Source organism: Camelus ferus, chromosome 9 (genome assembly GCF_009834535.1).
Source record: "Camelus ferus isolate YT-003-E chromosome 9, BCGSAC_Cfer_1.0, whole genome shotgun sequence".
NCBI classification, from domain to species: Eukaryota; Metazoa; Chordata; class Mammalia; order Artiodactyla; family Camelidae; genus Camelus; species Camelus ferus.
The window spans coordinates 19,823,769-19,843,535 of NC_045704.1; the positions used below are offsets into that span (position 1 = coordinate 19,823,769).

The 19,767-nt window shown below is 36.5% G+C and overlaps 1 protein-coding gene across 2 annotated transcripts; it reads left to right on the plus strand.

Annotated features, from left to right (window-relative positions):
• The first annotated feature begins 323 nt into the window (after window positions 1-323).
• On the plus strand, window positions 324-19,128 carry ZFP30 (ZFP30 zinc finger protein). 2 transcript variants are annotated; one of them, XM_032488027.1, is made up of 6 exons: window positions 324-699; window positions 1,166-1,230; window positions 5,752-5,836; window positions 8,654-8,780; window positions 9,684-9,782; window positions 15,848-19,128. In XM_032488027.1, exons 3-6 carry the CDS (start codon window positions 5,828-5,830, stop codon window positions 17,215-17,217), a joined length of 1,605 nt encoding a protein of 534 aa, XP_032343918.1. In that variant the 5' UTR covers window positions 324-699; window positions 1,166-1,230; window positions 5,752-5,827; the 3' UTR covers window positions 17,218-19,128. The 2 variants fall into 2 exon arrangements, with proteins under 2 accessions (XP_032343918.1, XP_032343917.1); XM_032488026.1 differs by having other exon boundaries at window positions 326-699; window positions 1,166-1,237.
• The last annotated feature ends 639 nt before the right edge of the window (window positions 19,129-19,767 follow it).

The following is a 19,767-nucleotide window of genomic DNA, read 5'->3' on the forward strand; positions in this document are numbered from 1 at the left end:
AAGGATCCTTACTCAGCAGGGTGCACCCCAGAAACTTGCCGGAAGCCTAGGGCACGATCTCGGGCTCCATTTTCTTGCAACACTCCCACCCCGCAGCCCTCAGGGTGCGTGGCCCCAAGAGCCTTTCTTCAGCTCGCTGGAGAACCCCAGGTTCTACGCCCTCCACCTGCGCGCTTGGGCACTGGGGACAGAAACAATACCTCCCAGGACCCTGAGCGCTGGGTTGGGGGAGGGGATCGGTGCTCCGAGCTTACGCCGGTTGCGGAGCCAAGAACCCAAATGAGAAAAGCTGGTGTCTATAGCTTGTCTGATTTTGGATTACAATTCCAACAGAGGAGCAGCCTGGATTATCCTCCATAGCGCCAATTAGTCAGGGGGCCACCTTTACAGGCGAGGATCCGGCCTGCTAGGGAGCGTTGCTTCTCTGCCCGCCCCGTCCCGCGGGGCTCTAGCTCCCCTTCGCGTCTCCAAGCCCTTCCTGAGGAGCCGAGGGACTTGCCCCTCCCCCCCAACCTCCCCGTGCGCGCCTGCGCACTTGGGACCTAAAAGGCACTCTGCGGAATTTCGGCGGCTTACACTTAGCGCCGGGGGTCCTTGGAGCCTGGAGATTGAGGGCTGTGAGGGAAGCTCCGTGGTGGCCGCTGCTCTTTTGAAGGAATCGAGCGCGGGTCGGGCCAGGTTTTGCGGACCAGGTCGAGGGTGAGTCTTCTGTCCCAGGTCACTAGGCGTTTGGTCCGGAGTGAGGGCCTGCAGTTCTGAGCCCGGGTGGCGCGGGGATTAAGCTCGTGCGGCCGTAACTGGGCGCCGCCCCGGCCTATTCTGTAATGCGAGACGCTGAGGTCCGGCGTACCACCTTCCTGGCCTCAGCCGCTGAGGCCCGGCCTTGGAGAAAAGGCCTAAGGGGGAAGTCATAGGTGGAGCCTCGGAACGAAAGTCTCCTGCAGAGACGCGGTGGGCCGCCCCGGGGGTGGGCGGTTGTGGTGTCCGAATTACCGCGTACGCAGAGCTGCAGACCCGGACACGGGTGACCGCGGCCCGTATCCCCGCCTCCTCGTTTCCATTTGTGGCTGCAGGTGGTGGGTAGAGAGTCAAAGGGGCGTGGAGGGTGGGTTTTGACGGAGTCACGAAAAGCCTGCGTTGTAATGAACCCTGTTTCCTTCCTCAGCCCTGCCGGTCTCCACAGAAGGTGTAAGAAGTGAAACGAATCGCCGCTGCGCCTCCAAAAGCCAGGTTCTTTGTGAGTTTGTGCTGCTTCTTTGTTTCTGTGAAATGCTTTGATTTTCGGACCCGAGATTTTTTTTTTTTAATTTCTTCCTTTGGAATGTCTGGCCTAAGGAATGATCTATTTATTGATTTGGGCCTTAGGATTTTCCTCCCTTATTTATAGATTCCACTTTCTAGTGCCCACTTAATGCAGTTCTACGGTTAACCATGTGCTATAGATTCAGTTGCTCTGTGATCAGTTTTTCCTAAGGATTCTAACGGTGGAAATGGCCTTGTTGGAGGTTAATGTTCATGCTTTGTTTTCGGCTGTGACTTGTTAAGGAGTTGTTAAAGGTTTTAGGCAGCTTTAATTACGCCAGAGTATGAATGGGGATTTTTTTTTTTCCCCAAGGGAATTCATTGGTGGAAATTTGGGGGACCAGTCCAATGTGGCTAGAGGTTTGGCAGCATGAGTTTATTTTGTTTATTTTTGACAATTGAACATTTTGATACTGGTATACATTGTGTAATGGAATGCTTACCACATCGACTAATTAACGTATCCATCACCTCCCTTGACAAGAATACTTAAGGTATACTCTCCAGAAATTTCAAGTATATAATTTATTATTATTATTATTATTATTATTTATCATCTATACTAACCATGCTGTATATTAGGTCTTCGGAACTTATTTATCTTATAACTGAAAATTTGTAATATACAGATCATGAGTTTATTTAGGGTATGTCTTTGGATAGACTGAGAGGGGTGTATGTTGTGGTTAAGAATTTTGAACCTAAATTAAGGGGATTTGAATCTTGACTCCACTTAAATCTGAGTGAGTTTGGGCAGTCTTTCTGTGCTGCACTTTCTTCATATGTAAAATCGGAATTATAATAGTATATACTTTACAGGGTTGTTTTGAAGATTACCTTAATATTTGTTAAAGCCCTTAGACGATTACCTGGCACATTGGAAGAGTGCTTAATTAATATTAACTCTTGCTATTAATGATGATTCTTAGTCATTCCCTGTTAACTCACTGTGTTCCCAAGAATAATGAAAATATGGAGTTAATTATGGATGCTTGCAAGCAGGAAGATGAATCAGATGCTTAAGTGGATCAGAATACGGATTCTTAACATAAAATCTTTGGACTCTGTCCATGGGTTTTCAGGACAAGAAAAATCTCAAGATATATACAGAAGTATTGTGTATATTTATCAGTGGGTAGTTTGGGGGAGGAAGTCTATCATTTCATGATATGATCAGTTGTTTAAGACCCAACAGGATTGATTCTCACTGATCTAGAATCCAAGTCTGGAATAACTGGGAGTGACTTTCAGGATAATCTTAAAAAATTAGTATCTAGCAATTTGGAAATGGTTGAGTAACTCATACTCTAGCCATGTGATGGAATGTTATGCGATAATAAAGATTATGTTTATAAAGAGTCATAAGAAAAAAGTATATAATGTAATGTTGAGAAGTATTTTTTGTTCTCAATAAAAAAATTTAAGAAATTGTTACATATGTATCCTGAACACTAAGGTAAGGATTAATAAGATATTTTGCAAGAATTTAATAATTGGTTATTCATTGGAGTGCAGGAGGGATTAACGCAAGTTATTGAGGAGCTGCTGTGAAATAAGCATTTTTTTTCTTTCTGCTGTGCATACTGTCTCTTAATCACTTTGGAAATATCATGAACCAGCATTGTGATCTCTGGGTATTAATGAAATACAATATTCAAGAATTGGTAAGAATTATTTTTTCAGTCACATTGACTTCCCCGTTGTTACCACTTGTGCAGGCCTATTTTCTTAATAACTGTAAGGTACCCTATCTCCCCAACTCATTAAAAAATTCTTTTTCATGGGAATAGCTTTTGTAAAAACATATTTCTGACGATGGAGTTAATGCAGGCTTGTGACATATTTAGTAACCGAGGAACCCAAAAGAGAAGAAAATTAAAATTATTTATAGTCCCAACATCCAGAAATAATCACTATTAATATTTAGAGCATATTTTCTCAAAATATTTTTACAGCATTTGTGGTTTTATATATGGCTTTATTTCAGAATAGGATAGGAATAACTGAAAATTTGAAAGAAACCAAGACCTCTAGTTCTTAATTTAAGAGAGGAATTCAGTACTCTTGATTTTGTAATACTCTCATGGATGTATGGAGAAAGGTGAAGTCCCAGTGATCCCCTTTTGGTTTTACAAATCTTCCAAGTATTTATAATTCTTTAGATAGAAATGGCAATTAAATTGACAGATTTAATTATAATTTAAAATGAGTTTTAAAATCTCAGAAGAAATATTAAAATATTTTTCTCCCCCATCTGTTGATCTATTTAATTTTAATCGGTTAAAAATCTAAAAAAAAAACAATTAAAAAAAAGTTGGGGGTGGGGAATTAGGTTTGTTTTCTTGTTTATTAATGGAGGTACTGGGGATTGAGCCCAGGACTTTGTGCATGCTAAGCACGTGCTCTATGAGTGAGCTATACCCTCCCCTCTCAAAAAACAATTATTTTAACCTCATAGAAGTAGACCTGAGCAAGGAAGGCAAAATAATGTGATTATACTATATAACTCAGTTGGTAATGGTATTTACCTAGTCATAATAATACAAACTGAATATCTGTTTACCCTGAAGTAGAACAAAACCACATTGGAAGGATAGGGAGATGCAACTATGTACATGTGAGGTGGAAGATGGGTGGATAAAAGTTAGCTAAAACTATGCCTTCCATAGTAGGAAGTCACTAGATAATGATTGCAACTGAAAATTCAGAAGTAGCAATATTAGCATGTTATTTGAATATATGGTGTTAAAATACCAAAAGGAATAGCTAAAAGAAGTGAAAATTATTGCCTCTTGATTTGGAGGACAGGGGAAAAGATAGCAGGGATGGAATTGTTGGGGCTTTTTGTGGTATTCCTTGCAGAGCTGTTTTTAATTTATGTGCAGGTGTAAGTGATACATATAAGTTTTTGATTAAAAAATTAGGAGACGCCAGAGAAGATCAAACTAAAGAACACCTGGGATACCATCCAGTAGCGGTAACACAATAAAACTTTATTCCAAGCCCATTCAGACTCTTTTATGCACATGCATATATATGTCTATGTAGTTTTCCTGCCAAAAACAGAATCTCATTACAATACTATGTTCTAACCTATGTTTTCCTCCCAGCAATATGTAGTGACCATCTTTCCATGACATCAAATAAGAATTTTACCTTTATTTTTAGTGAGTGTTTTCTGTTGTTTGAATGCATGATAATTTATTTAACCTTGTTAAAGGATATTTAGATTCTTTCTGACTTTATTTGTCCTATTATAAACATTTTCCACAAATCATTTCATTCTTTCTGCATCATACCCGGAGTGTCCATTTCCCCACAGCCTTAGTAATATGAGGTATCATCAGTTTTTTAAATCTGCTAATCCAATTTCTTTAAATGTATCTCCTTAGTTACTAGTGAGTTTTAACTAGTGGGTTATTCCTACTTTCTAGAGAATTATCCGTGCTCAGGTTTTACAAATTGACCTTTCCCAAGCCCGGATACCAAGAGAATTGGGTTGGTAAATGAGGCCATGTAGGCAGTATTGATGATTCTTAACTAGAAAATGATGAACAGTGAGCTCTGAGGATTCTGGGAAGGATAGTTCAGCCTGGAGGAAGGGGTCCCAGTGTACAAGCACAGTTTTGCTATTATAAAGACTGCTAGGCATGGTCTGTGCAGGTGGTTCTCCAATTGTCGCATTTGGACCAGCAGCATCAGCATCACCTGAGAACATTTTCAAAAAGCAAATTCTCAAGCCCAACCCCAAACCTAGTAAATGCCAAACTTTAGGAGTAGGGCCCTGCAAACTGAATTGTAATAAGCCTTCCAGGTGTGATTCTGATGGATACAAAAGTTTGATTACCAGACTTGCCCGTTACGATCACCTGGGGGGAGGTTTAAAAATCCTGATTCCTGGGTCATGCTGTATGCTAATTAAATCAGAATGTTTGGGGGATTTTAGGCATCAGAATATCTTAAAGATCTGCTGATGATTCCAGTGTGTGGCAATGTTTGGGAAATTCTTGTCTATACTATTTCCTATGTTCAGGGTTAGGGAGGCAAGCCAGATTCTTGTGTCTCAAGGAAGTTCTGGTTTAGATGGTATAACCACTTCTCAGTTGGAAAGGTGGGAATTGGGGGAGATGGATCCGCACAGGACAGATCTGGATAGCCTCTTAGGGCCAGATCAGCCTCCCTGTGGTGGGCGGCTAAAATGTCTGCTAGATGTCTGGACATGTGTTTCCGTGTAGGAGAGTCTGCTCTGTGTCTATCCTTGTGCAATGATTTTCTTGTGGTTTGGGGAAGGACATGTATTTGTCTAAACTACCTCTTACCTCTTCATAACTTGTCTGTGTGTTACGGGGTGGAGGGGTGTTGCATGTAGGAATGGAGAAGTGGTGTGGTTTTTAAAATCTGGGGACTCTTAGATAATTTTGTCCTCATGACTTCATGCTCTTCCCCCAGCTCTGGCTTCTGTGGACTCTGCTACTCCAGTAAATGACCCTTGAGGAAAACTGACAGTTCTTGCAACTCTGAAATCATGGCACATGTGAGTTGATGTTTCTCTGTATTTAAAATGCTATAATTTTTTTTCAGGTTATGTGAACATTCTCATTAGTTATCCTGAAACTTCCTAACAGAACCCTGTCCCATAGCTTCTTCCTAGTTGCTCCCATTCTAGTGAAGGACAGAGCCAGACAGCCTGGCCCCTCCTGTGCATCCTCTTCTCCATCCATGTCCATATGTGAATTGACCAAATTATTCAATGTCTCCTGTGTGTTAGTCTTTGCCTAGAGCAGAGATAAAGCGGAAATGAAGTCTCTAGAGGGAAATGACTGATATTAGGCTCTCAGGACCAGAAAACATTTTAGAACAGCACTGTCCACTATTAAAAATATAAAATTAATGTCTTCTTATCACAGTAGGCCTCATGTCAGTCTCATAAAAAGTACAGAATAATATGCAAGGCACATGGATAATCTTAAACATTTTAATAGTCACATTTTGAAAAGTAAAAAGAAACGTGCAATTAATTTTAATGTTTTATTTAACCCAATATAGCCAAAATATTATTTCAAAATGTAATCAATATAAAAATTATTGAGATTTTTACATTCTTTTTTCTTTCTAAAATCTTCAATATTTGGCGTGTATTTTATATTTACAGCACATCTAAATTTGTACTAGCCACAATTCAAGTGGTTAGTAACCACAGGTGTCTCAGGTAGCATATCGTACATTACGGCTTTAGAAATTTTGTGTAAATTGTCAATATAATTTAATACGTTTTAAAGTATAGAAATATGTAAATATTGTCATTATTAAGTCCAACATATCTATGCAATGGACTATTTTGTAAGTTTAAATATTAAGAAGGATTTGTTATAAGGGAAAATGCTAATGATACAAATAGTGATGAGCTTGGAAGAATTTTTTAATTTTATGCAAACTCTACTTTTTAAAAACAGATTTTGTGGTTCATTTGGGGAAAAAATTCCATCTTTAATTTTTTTTCTAATCCTTAAAGGAACAGAGGTTAGAGTAAATCACATTTATTGAGAATGTTTTTAGGCCCATGCAAGCAGTAGTGTTACGAACACTATTTCAATTAATTATGGAGTTCTTTTTTTTTCTCCTTTATGTTATTGTGTTAGTTTCAGGTGTACAACAAAGTGATTCAGTTTTTTTTCAAATTATATTCCATTATAGGTTACTACAAGATTTTTTTTTTTGCTACAAGATTTTGAATATAACTTCTTGTGCTATATAGTATATCCTTGCTACTTATCTATTTTATGTACAGTAATTTGTATCTGTTAATCCTAATCTGTTAATATTTGTAATTTGTCCCTCCTTCCCTCTCCCTTTAATAACTTTAGTCCCTTTTGTTTCCTTTTCTTTTTTCTTTTTTTTGGTATACTTTTTTTTATTGAAGTATAGTCAGTTTACAATGTGTCAATTTCTGGTGTACAGCATAATGCTTCAGTCATACATGAACATACATATATTTGTTTTCATACTCTTTTTCACTGTAAGTTACTACAAGATATTGAATATAGTTCCCTGTGCTATACAATATGAACTTGTTATTTATCTATTTTATATATATTAGTATCTGCAAATCTCGAACTCCCAATTTATCCCTTCCCACCCCTTTCCCCCCACCCTGTAACCATAAGTTCATTTTCTATGTCTGTGAGTTTGTTTCTGTTTTGTGTATAGATTCATTTGTATTATTTTTTTAGATTCCACATACTAGTGACATCATATTGGATTTGTCTTTCTCTGACTTACTTCACTTAGTATGATATTCTCTAGATCCATCTATGTTGCTGCAAATGTTAATATTTCAGTCTTTTATGACTGAATAATATTCCTTTGTATATATATTACCACATCTTAAGCCAGTCTCCTGTGATGGCGACTTGAGTTGTTCCTCTGTCTTGGCTATTGTAAGTAGTGCTGCTGTGAACATTGGGGTGCATGTATCTTTTCGATTATTCGAGTTTTCATTTTCTCCAGAAATATATCCAGGAGTGGGATTTCTGGTACATATGGTAGCTCTATTTTTAGTTTTTTAAGGAACCTCCATACTGGTTTCCATAGCAGCTGCACCAATTTACATTCCCACCAACTGTGTAGGAGGGTTCCCTGTTCTCTACACCCTCTCCAGCACTTATGATTTGTAGACTTTTTGAAGATAGCCATTCTCGCTGGTGGGAGGTGATGCTGCATTGTAGTTTTGATTTGCACATCTCTAATAATTAGTGATGTTGAGCATCTTTTCATGTGCTTGTTAGCCATCTGTGTATCCTCTTTGGAGAAATGTGTATTTAGATCTTCTGCCCAGTTTTTGATTGGATTGTTTATTTCTTCGGTATTGAGTTGTATGAGCTGTTTGTATATTTTGGATATTAATCTCTTGTTGGCTGCATCATTTGCAGATATTTTCTCCCATCTGTAGGCTATCTTCGTTCTGTTGATGGTTTCCTTTGCTGTGCAAAAGCTTTTAAGTTTGATTAGGTCCTGTTTGTTTATTTTTGCTTTTGTTTCTTTTGCTTTGGGAGAATGGCCTAAGAAAATATTGTTAACGATTTAGTGAAACTCAAATTCCCCAAACATATCTGGAAATAAGTAAAATTAGGTATCCTATAGTATATAGGAAGTTTTGTCTATAGCAGTGGGGGGCAAACTACAGCTTGTGAGCCATACTCAACCTATGGTCTGTTTCTGTACAGCCTGTGAATTAATTACTTTTTGAAAGAATTGTTTAAAAAAAGAAGGAAAAGGGGAAGGGTATGCAGAGCCTAAATATTGGCCTTTTCAGAAATAATTTTACAAATAATTTGTGGGTCTGTCATTTCAGGATTTGGTGATGTTCAGAGATGTGACTGTAGACTTCTCCCAGGAAGAGTGGGAATGCCTGAACTCAAATCAGAGGAATTTGTACAGAGATGTGATATTAGAGAACTATAGCAACTTCGTGTCACTGGGTAAGTTTATCTGTGTCAAATAATTTATAAATTCACACAACTAAATTTCAGGGTTATCTTTCTAAAAACTAGCTGAGTATCTGTTATATAGTTTGGGAATAGGCATCTTCAGCTACTAAACTATTAAATAGCACTTTTAATTTCCCCCAAAATTCAGTGAGCTTTACATTTTCCTTTGCCTTTTCTGTAATTGCTTCTCTTTAATGACAGTTTGATATAAATTCTTTCACACTCAGACAAAACCATTTTCAAAGAAATCTGGTTTCATTCTGCTATGGATGGTCTATTATCTATTAACTTAACCTTCAATGTGAGTAGAAAGACAGAGCTTATTCAGTGTATATGTTACTGTGATAAATCAACAGTTTGTTAAAACTCAAATGGACACATTCAGTTTAATAGAACAGATATATTATTTTTTAATTGATTTATGATTACGAGTTTAAAATATATGAACTTTGCATTTAACACTGGATGAATATACTGACAAACTAATTATTTTCCTCTTAGCAAAATATAAAAAGCAAAAATTGTACCCAGTAAACATGTATAGTGCGTACCGTGTACCTGGCACTCATCCAAGCGCTTTGTTTAAGTCAAACCTCAACAATCCTATGGGTATACATTATTTTTCCTTTCTTCCCACTGAGAGAACTAAGGCCATAGTGACTCAGGTGACAGAGAGGCAGGGTTTAAATCAGTGCTCTCAATGATTACTTCCTCAAGAGACAGAGCCTGTATGAGTTGGCAATTAAAATAAGACAATATTCTTACCTCCCTGTTCTTGTGAGTCCTTGTGATCCTGAAGCCACTTTAATGTGAATGTTTTTCAGTCCTATTACTCTTCTGAAGGCTTGGTCAAGTATATCCTTCCTTTATTATTTTCTATTATGTTTTTTCAAGGCGGTTGTTCCATTTCTAAGCCAGATGTGATCACTCTATTAGAGCAAGGGAAAGAACCCTGGAAGGTTGTGAGGGATGAGAAAAGAAGATGGAGCCTAGGTGAGTAAGTGCTAATCAGGGCAAGGTAAGCTGTTATGACATGGCATGTCCCTGCTGCTGGGAAGGGAACACACCCCTGAGATGTTGGTTTTAGAGGAAAGACCTGAAACTTGGGAAGAAAACTTAGATCTTGCCAGGAAACACCAAAGAAATTTCATCTGTACTTCCACTTATCACTTGTTTCTTCAATCTTGTGTTTCCTTCTCATTTCCATGAGGGAAGGCTTTCTTCCCCAATGACCACATTTTACCTGTACTTTGAATCTAATTCCTTTCTAGCTCATCTTTTGTATTTTGCCTTTTGTGTATTTATTTCTTCTTCGCCCTCTTCTCATGGAGTTTACACTGTAGTAGGGAAATCATACAACAAACAAATAGTAACAAATAAATGAATGGATTACTAAGTATCGTGAAGTGATTTAAGTATTATGAAGAAAAGTGAGTAGGATAAGAATATGGAGGATTATGATGGGTGAATGGGGTAATTTTAGATAGGGTGGTCAGGGAAGAGGAACTAGGTGGAAGAGGCTCCAGTGTGTCAAAGATGGAATAATTTGAGCACATATATACATAACTGCAATGTATTGCAGCACATAAAACATTCTTAATTCTGTAAATTCATAATGATGCTAACAGTAGATTGTTCACCGTTGGAAACTACTAGAGAACTAACTTATTTGGAAAGCATACATTTAAAGCAAAGGAAGCGTTTATCCCGCCTTCCTTGTAAGAACTGTCCCAATAGGTAGTAGATGGGGTGGTATTTTTCTTAATAAAAGTATTCAGTGAATAAATGAAGAATGATACAGAGGATTACCATTTTGGAACCCACAGTAAGCTACTGGATCTAGGCACTGAACATCAATGCAGATAGCATCACAGAAATAGAGACGATCAGACATACAGTAGGAGGTAACTGCCAACAAAATTGGGCCTAAGTCTAATGGGGCTTCTAAAGCCAACTACCAGTTTACTGGAGAAAGAGGAACATGTTCTACTATACCTTAGAAATGTAGTCAGCAAAATTCAGAGTATGAAAAATGCTATATGGTCAAAAACAGTTATTCAACAAATTATAAGGTGGAAGTCAAAAAATAGTAGGAGACTCTATAGGTTTTAGACATGTAGAAGACATGTCTACCACTTGTACATTATAGACTTTGTTTAGATCAATTATTATGGTTTTTAAATTGTTTAAAATTTTATGTGTGAGATAGCTGGAAGTGTGAACACTGATTTTTGATATTCTTGAAGAATTACTGTTCATTTTTTTCAGGTCTGGATAATGGTATTATGGTTAACTTTTAAATACTTTTAGAGATAAATACTGAAGTGATTACAAAAAATAATATATGGGATTTGCTTCAAAAACTGTGAGGAGAGTGGATTAGGGTCTGCAGAGGCCAGCATTGGGCTTGGTTGATGGTCATTGAGGCTGGTTCATAGATACATGGACATTTATTATTACTCTTCTACTTTTGTGCATGTTAGAAATGCTCTGTAATAAAATTTTGTTTTCTTTTAAAGTAATTAGGAGACAAGGAAAAGAAAGAGATGAGACATTGGTGAAAAATTTATATAACTTTTTGGAGGAATAAAAGCAGACACATGGGGTACAGGGAAAGTATCTTAAGATGTGAGGTATTAGAATATATTTGTAGGCTGAAGGGAATGATTTCAAAGAGGAAGATTAAGATTGATGGAGTAGAGAGAGAGGATAGTTTGAAAGCAATGACCTTCAGTAAAAGGGAAGGACTAGGAGCCAATATATGAAAGAAAACCAATGCATATGATAAGGTTGGTTGGATAACATACTGAGGGGAGAATAACATTTTTCTTTCAGTTGTTCTGATTCCTTGATGAAAGTAAGCAGTAAAATTATCAGTAGAATGTGAGAATTATTTGGAATTCAGTATGGACTATTCGGTATTTGATCAGTTTTGATTCACACGAGTGTAATTCTGTGTGATAGAGTTTTAACACTTAACAGATCTTTTGATACATTAACCCTGGTGTTAATGTGACTAAACTGCCTCTGTCATAAATACTCTGTATCCATATCATCTTGTATATCGAAGGTATGATATCTTAGGAAACAGATTAACTTTGTGACCAGGTAATTTGCTCCTTATTTTCTTTTTAAGTGAAGCCGATATCCTGAAAATGGAAATAACATTTCTCCTTTTACATTGCTCTGAGATGGGCTAATTTACGTTAGTATTATTCTTCTTATTAGCATTATTCACATTAGCATAAAGCTTTGGTTCAATAGAATACAGCTAGTATCATACATTAAGAGACAATCTTTAAAGTTAGAACATTAAAATTTCCTACCTAGGCCAATCTTTTGGTGTTTAGTGTGGCCTTTTGTTTTAGAGTAGGTCTAGCCAGTGTTTCTTGATTAAATCACATGTATATTGCTTAGCTGTTATTTCAGTTTCTTTTTATTTAAAGTAGACCAAGAACCTAGATAAAGGAGTCTACTTGCAGAATCCTTCATGAATTTTTATGTTTCCCATCAATCTTTACTAGTATCTCACTCATGCCTTTGACAACAGTGCAATGTGCATGTATAGCCAGAACTTCCAAAGCATTGAACTTAGTTTTCATAAATAGAAATGGTTGTCTTGGAGGGAAAAGAACTGTCATAAACAAATCTGGGAACAACCATGGCTGACTTTTTACACAAATCATAAGATTACAGTTCACTTGTTTATACAGTTGACCCTTGAACAACATGGGTTTAAACTGTGGGTCCATTTATACATGGGTTTTAAAAAATAAATACATACTACAGTTCTACATGATCCGAAGTTGACTGAATCTCTGGATGCAGAACTGCAGATATGGAGGGCCAACTGGAAAGTTACACGTGGATTTTCAGTATTGGGGAGAGGGTATTGGCTCCTCTAATCCTCATGTTCAAGGGTCAGCTGTACTATAGAGTAGTCTCCTAAATGGGAATGTTCAATATGCCAAGGTTTTTTTTTTTCTTTTTGACTTGGGGGAGGTAATTAGGTTTATTTATTTTTAGAGTGCTGAGGATTGAACCCAGGACCTTGTGCATGCTAAGCATGTGCTCTACCACTTGAGCTATACAGGGTATATATACCCACTTTGTATGCCAAGGTCTTAATCTGGCATGTTGTTTAGGTGGGAAGCCGTATAGAAGAGTCTCAGTTTCACTGTATCAACACTGGGAATTTGGGGGGTGGGGTGGGGGTGGTAATTAGCTTTATTCATTTATTTCTATTTGGAGGAGGTGCTGGGGCTGGAACCTGGGACCTCATGCATGTCAAGCATGCTCTCTACCACTTGAGCTAACCCCCTCCCCCCGCCTTTTTTTTAAACACCTGGAATGTTTTGTTTGTTCTTTAAATTAAAATCTTCAAATTTTATGGGATAAGTTTTATAACTTGTTGCACTTTATTTTTTATGAGTGAATTTGGACATTTTGCCCTAAGTTTGTTTATACTTTTGTTCAATGCTCACTTCTTTTGTTTCATTACTTTTTCTATTGTTCAGTGTTTCTTATACCAGTTTGTATGGGCTTTTATGCTGTGTATGCTTTCTCATTTTTCTTACAAATGTTTGGGCCTCTGATTTTGATTTTGACTACAGCTTTCCTTTACATCACTGGTTTTTAATTTTTAATTTGCAAGTAAATCTTTGAAATTAACACCTTAATAATAGTTGTCATACCTTTGTAAGCTGCCTACTTATTTATACTGTTATGACTAGCTAATTACCTTCCATTTTATATATCATTTATGTCTGATTTGTCTTAATGAGGGCTTAAATTATTTTTTCCCAAAAATGTTTATAAAATTGCCATAGCTTTACATTTCTTTCTTGAATGAGGAGATGGAGATAGACAGGAAGAGAGAGAGAGAGACAGAGGGGAGGGAGAGACCAGGAAAGAGAGGAAGTAAGGAAGAGAGGAAGGGACAGACGGAGGAGAGAGGGAAGGAGGAAGACACAGATTTCGTAGTATTTTCTGTCCCATTGATTTGTCTCTGTTCACAAATTATCCACACTATTTGAATTGTTGCCTTTTAACGTCTTCTTACTATATCCTTTTTGAAATAAACTTAATGAAGTATAAACAGATACAGAAAAATACAGAAATCATAATGTGCAGCTCACTGAATTTTCACAAAGTGATTACACCCGTCTAATCAGCACACTGATTGAGAAATAGATCTTTACTAGGATGTCAGCTCCCTCCTAACTTTTTCCAGTCATTCCTCCCTGCCAAAGTTAACTGCTAGCCTGACTTTTAAGAAGTCCATAGATTAGTTTTACTCTTTTTGAACTTTATAAAAATGAAATAATATAGTATGTATTCTTTTATGGTTGGTTTTGTTTACTCACCATTATGTTTGTGCGGGTGATCCATATTGCTATATTTGTAGATTATTATTTCTCGCTGGTCTTACTGTGTTGTATCAGTGTATTGTCATTTACGTAGCCATTCTTCTGTTGATGCACACTTGGATTCTTTTCAGTTTGAGCATATTAAAAATGATGTTGCTATGTTGTAGATTTTTTTAAATTGGGGGCTATATTGTTGACTTTTAAAGAATACCTTTTCCTTTTTGAAAAGTATTGAACTCTTATTTCAGAAATTTCAAGAAAAGCACATCTTTGCTTAGAATTTTATTAGCAGGTTACTATTTTATCAACCTGCTGCTGTGCCTGAAAAGTTACTAATATGCTTTGTAGGAAGTACCCAAATGGCACTGGCTATGAAGACTTTAGGGAGAATATAGAAAAGAGTATAAAGGAACAAAACAGGTTGAGTATTTGTGACATAAATGTGTGTAGATAAACTCAAATGGGGATAAATAAGTAGATCCCTTCACTACCTTGATTGTGAAAGCAGAGCTCACTCAACTAGGCAAAGCAGAAAATGAGCTGAAGTGGAGATATCTGCACACGAAAGTAGAGTAATTGGAGAGAGAAAGATAGCAGTTGGAAGGATGATCAGGTGTAAAGAAAATTTTCCATTTACATATTTGATTGAGATAGCCTAGATGTGCTTTTGTTTCCCATTTCTATAGGAAGTGATAAAAAAGAATATTTAATAAGGTATAAGATTAGAGGCAAGGCAACGTACACATTTTTACTGTTAACTAATTATGGGAATTTAATAAACAGTTTACTACACTGGGTTTGTTATTCAGTGATAAGTGAAAGATTGTATCTGTCTTTGGTGAAGTTTAATGTAAGAAAATAAAGAGACGAAAATTAAGGAATATATAACAACAGAAGTTGAAAAGTGTTCAGAAGCAAGGAAGATGTTACTGGGGTAGAAAATAAATGATATAAATTAGATGAAGTCAGCGCAGATAGTTTTTCTGATTTTTATCATGATACATAAAGATGAAAGGAACCCAACCATTTGGAGAACCCAGGTCAGCATACCTGGGAGATTAAATAACCAGTAAAAAGCTCTAAGAAATGAAAAGATTGTAACATATTCTGGGAGCTGAAAGGAGGTGACTGTGACTGGGGCAAAGGGGACAGTGGCTTGAGATGATATCTTTTGGTAAACAAATGTCATGTTATTCATAATAAGGTCTTTGTACTTTATTCTTTTTTTAAAAATTTTTTCAAAATTATTTTCATTGAAGTATAGTCAGCGTACAATGTTGTGTCAATTTCTGGTGTACAGCATAATGTTTCAGTCACACAAATAACATACATATATCCTTTTCATATTCTTTTTCATTACAGGTTACAAGATACTGAATATAATTCCTTGTGCTATACAGTAAAAGCTTCTTTATCTAACATTATCTAACGTCTTTATGTAACTTTTCTTTATCTAACTTTCTCTAACTTTGATCTGCTTCCAAATTAATCTGATTTTAACTTATTTTCTCCATTCCTCTTAGCTTTTAAAAAATTTATGTGATTATTTTAGAGCTTTTTAGCACATTTACTTTACTTCATCTGGGCTGTATTTTCTATATTTTTTCCTATTATAATGTTTTTATTTGCTTATTTGTTTACTTTTTCTAGAATAAGAAAATAGCATATACTTATCTTACTTTCTTTCAGATTTGGAATCCAGATACGACACTAAAAAGTTATCACAAGTAAAGGATATTTGTGAAATGAATTTATCTCAGTGGGAGATAATGGAAAGAATTAGAAGTTGTGGCCTTGAAGACTCCTTTTTCAGGGAAGATTGTGAATATAAAATGTTTGAGGGACAAGAGGGTCTTCAAGAGGCATATTTTAGGCAAGTGAAAAAAACCACCTCTGAAAAAATACCCCAGAACAGAAAATACACATCTCTTACCCTCAACCAGAGAATTCACAATAGAGACAAACCCTATGAATGTGGTGATTGTGGGAAGGCCTTTAGAGTACGCCAACAACTTACTTTCCATCAGAGGATTCACACTGGTGAGAAACCCTATGAATGTAAAGAATGTGGAAAAGCCTTTAGACAGTGTGCCCACCTTAGTCGACATCAGAGAATTCATGTTTGTGACAAACTCCTTGAATGTAAAAGATGCGGAAAGATCTTTACATGTGTTGCAGATCTTCGTGTACATCAGAGAACTCATGTTGGTGAGAAGCCCTATGACTGTAAGGAATGTGGGAAGGCCTTTAAAGTGCGAGGACAACTTAATCTTCATCAAAGGATTCATACTGGCGAGAAACCCTACGAATGTAAAGAATGTGGGAAGACCTTTAGACAATATGCTCATCTTTGTCGACATCAAAGACTTAATATTGCTGAGAAAAGCTATGAATGTAAGGAATGTGGGCAGGCCTTTCTGTGTAGTACAGGCCTTAGAGTGCATCACAAACTTCACACTGGTGAAAAACCCTATGACTGTAAGGAATGTGGGAAGGCTTTTAGAGTGCGGCAGCAACTTACTCTTCATCAGAGAACTCATACTGGTGAGAAACCCTATGATTGTAAGGAATGTGGGAAGACCTTTAGTCGTGCCTACCATCTGACTCTCCATCAGAGAATTCATACTGGTGAGAAACCTTATGAATGTAAGGAATGTCAGAAGTTCTTTCGTCGTTACTCAGAGCTTATTTCCCATCAGGGCATTCATATTGGAGAGAAACCTTATGATTGTAAGGAGTGTGGGAAGGCCTTCAGACTGTTCTCACAACTTACTCAACATCAGAGTATTCATTTTGGTGAGAAACCTTACAAGTGTAAGGAATGTGAGAAGACTTTTAGACTGCTCTCCCAACTTACTCAACATCAGAGTATTCATACTGGTGAGAAACCCTATGACTGTAAGGAATGTGGAAAGGCCTTTAGACTTCATTCATCACTTACTCAACATCAGAGAATTCATTCTGGTGAGAAACCATACAAATGTAAGGAATGTAAGAAGGCATTTAGACAACATTCACATCTTACTTACCATCAGCGAGTTCATAATGTAACTAAATAATTATAAGAAAGCCATCCATCATGAATTTTGTGTTAAGGATCATTAGAAAATAGATTCTGGAGGAAAAGTGTTTGATTGTAGGGATCCCTTTTGCTTCATGCTTAGAATTAAAATGAGAGATTTTATTTAAAAGAACATGTTAACTTAATACATAGAAATCTTTCGTCACCACTCAAATCATGTTAAACTTTAGGAAATTCCTTCTTCAGAGAAACTCTTAAAGGAGTGAATGTGGAAAAGCTTTTGATCCTAACCTATTATCACTTCTTTTTTCATCTGTACAGTATACCTATGGAGGCTGCCAAGGCACCAGCTCATTCTGGAAATTGATAGATAAAAGGAAAGAAAAGTCAGTTAGCCTGCATTTCCTTCCATTTCAAGGCAACTAGAAGTTGATGAGTTAAAGTTCTTTATTAGAGAATTTTCCAACATATAATGACCTAATGAATCTAGGCATGATTCTCTGTAGAGTTGTTAAGACCATTAGGTGAGGTTGATACAAACTTCTTAGTGAACAGATCAGGTTGACAACATCTGAACCCACTGATTAATTTTAATCTCATAAAAAATAAGACAAAACATTTTGTGCCTCCTAAAAAGATACAATAAGACAACATTGCCTAAAAATATTGAACCTGAACCTAATTATCTATCAAGATCTAACTCCCAGTTTGGAGAAAATGCAGTAAACAGGAACAAATTACGTGGCACAACAAGAAGCAGACAAATCTAAATTATGGGTAATTCTACAAGAATAATGACCTAATTTCTCAACCAATAAAATGGCACTGGAAAAAGGGGAGATGGAACTCTTAGATATTAAAAGAGTTTGAAGAGATATATCAATCAAATGCAATGAATGAGTGGTTTTTTAGACCACAAATTGAACAAACATAAGACGTTTTTATAACAATTGGGGAAATGGGAATATTGACAGTATTAGATAATATTAAGAATCTATGTTCTTGTAAGATGTGATAATAGCATTGTGTTTATGTAAAAGTGTCTTAGAGGTGAATTAGGAAGTTTATACACATAAGATGGTATGTCTAGAACTACCTTTAAAATGCTCGTGTAAAAGAAGTGTGGATGGATAACTTGTTCATCAGAATCATGGTAAGATAAGCCTTGGGTACATGGTTTTTGCTTGTTTATTTTGTTTTTGCTGTTTTCATGTATTTGACATTTTCCATAATGTTTTCTTAAAGATAAAATATGAAATTACAACCAGCTTGAAGTGAATGGTTTTTATAAATGGCTGCATATCAGAACATATGGACTTTGCCAAAGCTCTGCACACAGGGATATTAAGTGTGCTATAATGTATTTGGGAAATTAAGGTTGAAAATCCAGATTTTATCTAGTTCACCTATTGCTACATCTGTGTAGTGCTTGTCCCATATTACTTCATATATTTAAAGAGTAAAAAGAGCAGTTACAACAATTTATTGAAATTAATGGAATTAATATCATATTGTCTAATAAGGTAGATGGGAGCAACATGTAGAGCTCTTGAGAACCTGAATTGTGGCTAGTATAAATTAAAATGGTGTTTTATACATGTAAAGTATACATGAGGTTTTGAATACTTCGTTCTGAAGAAAGAATATAACATCTCAGTTTCTCTGCTGTGGCGGGAAGCTGGAATATTCAGTGGGTTGTATTACTGCATAATACAGACCCAATTTAAATGTGTGTCTGCTCCTAAGTAGCATGTTTACATACTGAGGTCTCCTCGGTTCTACCCTGACTCATGCTGGATTATTTTTTTTCCTTCTCTCCGTAAAATGTAGCCCATGTGTACAGCTGAGTAGTTTTCTCAGACTGTTTTTAGCCTGTGGATGTTTAAAGATCCAAAGGCCCTTTTTCACTTTGTAATGTTTCTGTCCCATTAAATTCAAGCTTGCGGCACTTCAAGGAGTACCGTTCTCTTAAACACTGTATTTTCTATTATCTTTATTTTATTAGGGTTCATGTAATTAGACAGAAGGTCAATGGGCTGTTCTCTGTATTGGGTACCCTGTGAGGCTACTGTGGAAAAATGACTTTAAAATTCTTAGAAGCCCTGCTGTTTCACAGAAAGGATGAAAGTTGGCTTCATCTTTACGTTGAGGCTGCATTTTCATGACAGCACCATACGTTTGATTTTTCCTCCCTGAGCTCTCAGGCCCTTTATAACTTTGAGAACCCTTTGCTACCTATAAAAACTGTCATGAACCCTCTCTATTTCCTTGAAATTCTACTTAAAATATGCATCAGTTGATACAATGAGTATGATGTGATTTTTTAAATACACTTAATATGATGGATTACCTTTATGGATTTTCAAATATTGACTAAGCTTTGCATCACTGGGATAAACTCCATTTGTAGTGTATACTTGAAAATATATATTTTAGTGGGTTTGCTGTGACTTACTAATTTGTTGAGGATTTTTGCATCTATATTCATGAAAGTCTACAGTTTTGTTGTATTCTTTTGTCTCATTTTGGTGTCAGATTGATGGTGGTCTCATAACATGAGTTTGGAAGTGTTGCCTCCTTTTGATTA

Coding starts and splice junctions, on each gene's coding strand:
- ZFP30 (XM_032488027.1), top strand. Junction 8,781..9,683: donor TAGCAACTTCGTGTCACTGG/GTAAGTTTATCT, acceptor TGTTTTTTCAAG/GCGGTTGTTCCATTTCTAAG. Junction 9,783..15,847: donor GAAAAGAAGATGGAGCCTAG/GTGAGTAAGTGC, acceptor ACTTTCTTTCAG/ATTTGGAATCCAGATACGAC.